The 4498-nt window shown below is 41.2% G+C and overlaps 1 protein-coding gene across 2 annotated transcripts in view; it reads left to right on the forward strand.

Moving 5' to 3' along the window:
• The first annotated feature begins 2864 nt into the window (after window positions 1-2864).
• Window positions 2865-4498, forward strand: part of MTRF1 (mitochondrial translational release factor 1) — a 49387-nt gene continuing 47753 nt past the window's right edge. Inside the window, exons 1-2 of one of the 2 annotated variants that reach the window (XM_011942964.1) lie at window positions 2865-2904; window positions 2987-3199. In XM_011942964.1, coding sequence (XP_011798354.1) covers window positions 3169-3199 — 31 coding nt within the window. In that variant the 5' untranslated portion in view covers window positions 2865-2904; window positions 2987-3168. Of the gene's footprint in view, window positions 3200-4498 lie in introns of both variants that reach the window. The other variant, XM_011942965.1, reaches the window with a different exon arrangement.

Raw genomic sequence — 4498 nt, forward strand, 5'->3', positions numbered from 1 at the left:
TAGAGACGGGATTTCACCATGTTAGCCAGGATGATCTCGATCTCCTGACCTTGTGATCCACCCACCTCGGCCTCCCAAAGTGCTGGGATTAGAGGTGTGAGCCACCGCGCCCGGCGAAATGCAGACATTTTCTAAGTAATTTTCAGATATGTAAAGCAGAACAGCCTCCTTAATGAAACATTGCCATTTAATGCACCAGTAACTTATCAACCCATGTTCATTACATAATATCGTACTGTCTGTCATAATGAAATGAGTATAACAAACTCAGCTCTTTGGATCAGTCTTTTTTATTTTATACTGAATTTTTGTATTAAAAAAATTGGCTGGGCGCGGTGGCTCACGCCTGTAATTCCAGCACTTTGGGAGGCTGAGGCAGGTGGATCACAAGGTCAAGAGATCAAGACCATCTGGTCAACATGGTGAAACCTTATCCCTACTAAAAATACAAAAATTAGCTGAGCGTGGTGGCACGCACCTGTAGTCCCAGCTACTCAGGAGGCTGAGGCAGGAGAATTGCTTGAACCCGGGAGGTGGAGGTTGCAGTGAGCCAAGAACAAGCCACTGCACTCCAGCCTAGTGACAGAGCAAGAGTCCGTCTCAAAAAAAAAAAAAAACCACCGAGTTGGTGGCCTAAACAACAGAAATTTGTTTCTTAGCCTCTTGCGAGACTGGGAAGTCTAAGATCAAGGTGGCAGCAAGGTATGTTTCAGTCTGATACCTTTTCTCTTGGCTTGGAGGTGGCCACCATCTCACAGGGTACTCATATAACCTCTTTTCTGTTTGGGCAGGGAGAGTGAGCAAGATCTCTGGTGTCTTTTTAGGAAGGCTCTAATCCTATTATGTCAGGGCTCTACTCTTATGACTTCATCTAACCTTAATCACCTTAAAGGCCCTATCTCCAATAGAATCACATGTATTGGAGGGGTTAGGGCTTCAATATATGAATTTTAAAAATAAGTATTAGTAATATGAACATGATTATGAATATAAACAATTCAGTCTATAGCAGTAAGACTACTTTTTTTGTTTGTTTGTTTTTTTGAGATGGAGTTTCACTCTTGTTGCCCAGGCTGGAGGGCAATGGTGCAGTCTTGGCTCACCACCACCTCTTCCTCCCGTGTTCAAGTGATTCTCCTGCCTCAGCTTCCAAGTAGCTGGGATTACGGGCATGCACCACCACGCCCAGCTAATTTTGTATTTTTAGTAGAGATGGGATTTCTCCATGTTGGTCAGGCTGGTCTCAAACTCCTGACCTCAGGTGATCCATCTGGCTCAGCCTCCCAAAGTGCTAGGATTACAGGCGTGAGCCACCATGCCCAACCAAGACTAATTTTTTAAGGCAAATAAAGCTTTATATATAATACTCAAGTCATATAGCTGAATACATAAATCAAAATAAAGAATTAAATAACTTTTTGGATAACTTAGGAGAATGACTTTATGTAGATCCTTTGGAACTTTTCCCCTACTGGAACATAAGCTCCATGTGAGCAAAGGTTTTTGTCTTTTCTGTTCATTGCTAAATCCTCATGACTAGAATAGTGAATAGCACATAACTGGTGTTCATTATTTATTGAATACATGATTGCAGGTTTTCTTTTCTTTTTTGGAGCAGGGAGACCCTATATCAGAGCTTAGGAGCCACAGATCATTAAAGCAGATTGCCTTAATTGAATATTGGCTCTATCACTTACTGTTTTTTACCTTGGATAAGCTACTTTAGCTGTATGTGCCTTAATTTTCTCCTCTGCAAAATGAGTATTTTAAGGTTGTAAAAATTAGTTGAATTAATAAGGTAAAACCATTTAGAACAGTATTTAGTACATAGTACATAGAAATAGGTACCTTGAAGTTGGTTATAAATGTTAGATATAATTTTGCATATTGAGTTAATTCTCCTTCCTAGGTATGTGATTATGATCTAAGAAAATACTCTGTAAAGTCAGTAATATGGAAAATTTTTTGCCTTTTCTTTCAGGAGGAAAATTTAGGCATGGAGATAGAAAGACTGTAAATGTGATAGCCAAGGGCTGGATCCCACTGGATTAGTCAAAGTAGGACAATATACTTGCATTTTCCTGCAATTGTTTATTAACTGGAGTTTTCATTCTTCACTTAATCAGTGGTTCATAAGCTATGAATCTAGGTTGAGCCCCTACATTCCCATGTGCAAAGAACATTATAAAATCACTAACATGTGGAAATATACAGTCTTCTAACTTTTAGGTCCTGTTATTACTTTTAAAATACAAATTTATTTGTATTATCCTTTAGTCATTAGGTATTTTCTGAAGCAATGGAAGCTGAAAGTATAGAAACTACACGCAGAATCATCTACATTTGTGGATGATGAAAAAGGAGTCTTTATTTTTTAAAAAATCAGAAAGCAGTGCTTTAGGGGCTTCTAATATATGAGGAAATTATTGTAATTTCACATGCAATATGTTCTAAATCTTGATCTCTTAATCAGAATCGTAGAGAATCTCTCTTCTAGGTTTGCAGTTAATGGTGAAAACCAAAAGCTCCGCCTTTGGCTGGATAGTGGATGGAGGGGGTTGGAGGCTGCCGCAAGGTAAACTACAACTCCCAGGATTCTTTCGTGGGCGCTCTGGGAGATGTAGTTTAGTCCCGCCTTGGCCCCTCCCTGCCTCACACCATCTCCACCCCAGCTCTGGGCTCACGTTCTGGATAAGGACAGCGCGGGGGCGGTTGTCATCCGGTTGTCTCATGACAATTTCATTCTAGTTTTGTCATTTTTCTCATTTAGCTCATTTTTGTCATTTTAGTCCATTGTTAGGCATGCTCGAGGACTACTCCTTCGGAGAGCGGTCGTTGCGGAAGAGGGGCCGGGAGCGTGTGTTAACCCGGAAGAAGTGAACCCGGAAGTCAACGTGATTTCGGGTTTGTCGGGCTGAAATGTGGCGGGTCTCTGAAGGTTCCGACCTCAGTAAAGAGAGCTGACGTCTATTCTTCTTTTTCTTAGGTACTGTGCACAGTTCGTTCCTGATCTTCCCCGCCGCCTCCTGTATTACCTCTTTATGGAATCACTCCATATACTGAGTTACACAGCATGGTTTGCCAGTGCTGCTGCCCCGCGGGCTGTCGCTTCTGACCTGCCTACACTCAGAACTTTCCCCAAAGCATCAGAGTGATACTGTTACTGTGATGGGTAATGGAGAAGTCGTGCTGTTCTCAGGTGTAGTTAACCTTGGAGAGTAAACATCTTGTTTTTTTTTTTTTCTTAATGTTGAGATTCATGACCTTGAAAATTATGCATTCTACTCTGTTCCTAAAATGGAAATTTTAGCAATAAGTATTCGTACAAACATGTATTTGTGATCCTTTTATTCTGCCTGTTAGCAAATGGACACACTTTCTCTGACGTGCTTGAAATATGGGGGTGGTGGAGTGTAACGTTTGTGGCAGCTGGCCATTGGTGCTTTCTTCCACAGTTCTTTTAATAATGTGATGCACTATCCTAAAATCTATCAGTAGAACTCTGGAAACTGAATATTTTAAAGACCATTCTGAATGTTTATTTCCTAGGTGATAATGGTAAGTTAACAGGCTTATAGTGAACAAATGAGCTAATATATCAATGCACCTCCTAGCATAGTAGGATCACTGGAGAAAGTAAAGGTTGATTTTGATAAATGTTGATCCTTCTTTTTTTGAGTTGAGTCTCGCTATGTTGCCTAGGCTGGCCTTGAACTCCTTGGCTCAAGTGATCCTCCTGCCTCAGTCTCCGGGGTAGCTGGGACAATAGATGCATGCTACTGTGCGTGGCTTGACCCTTATTTCAACTTTGAACCTCAGAGTTTTAGGGGCAAAGTGTTTTTCTTTTTTTTTTTTTTTTTTTTTTTTTTTTTTTTTTTGAGACGGAGTCTTGCTCTGTCGCCCAGGCTGGAGTGCAGTGGCCGGATCTCAGCTCACTGCAACCTCTGCCTCCCGGGTTCACGCCATTCTCCTGCCTCAGCCTCCCGAGTAGCTGGGACCACAGGCGCCGGCCACCTCGCCCGGCTAATTTTTTGTATTTTTAGTAGAGACGGGGTTTCACTGTGTTAGCCAGGATGGTCTCGATCTCCTGACCTCGTGATCCACCCGTCTCGGCCTCCCAAAGTGCTGGGATTACAGGCTTGAGCCACCGCGCCCAGCCGGGGCAAAGTGTTTTTCTTACAACACTTTATATTCTCCCTTTCTTAGTAAGACCATTGTGTACTTTTGTTAGCTCTTGATTATCTCTGTTGGAGGGGAGGAGAACAAAATTATTGTACACAGCCAATTTCACCTAACCTGTAATTTTTTAAACTAATCTTTTTTTGTGATTATGAATGTATTTCATGCTATATGTGCAAGAGACTTGGAAAACACTGAAAAGTAGAAAAAATAGCAAGCAAAAGGTATTCATAATCTCACAACTAGAGATCATTTTATTAACATTTTGGTATGTTTCTTTTTTTTTTTTGACAGAGTATTGCTTTGTCACCCACGCTGA

Source organism: Colobus angolensis, unplaced genomic scaffold, assembly GCF_000951035.1.
Source record: "Colobus angolensis palliatus isolate OR3802 unplaced genomic scaffold, Cang.pa_1.0 Scaffold214, whole genome shotgun sequence".
In the NCBI taxonomy this organism is placed as follows: domain Eukaryota; kingdom Metazoa; phylum Chordata; class Mammalia; order Primates; family Cercopithecidae; genus Colobus; species Colobus angolensis.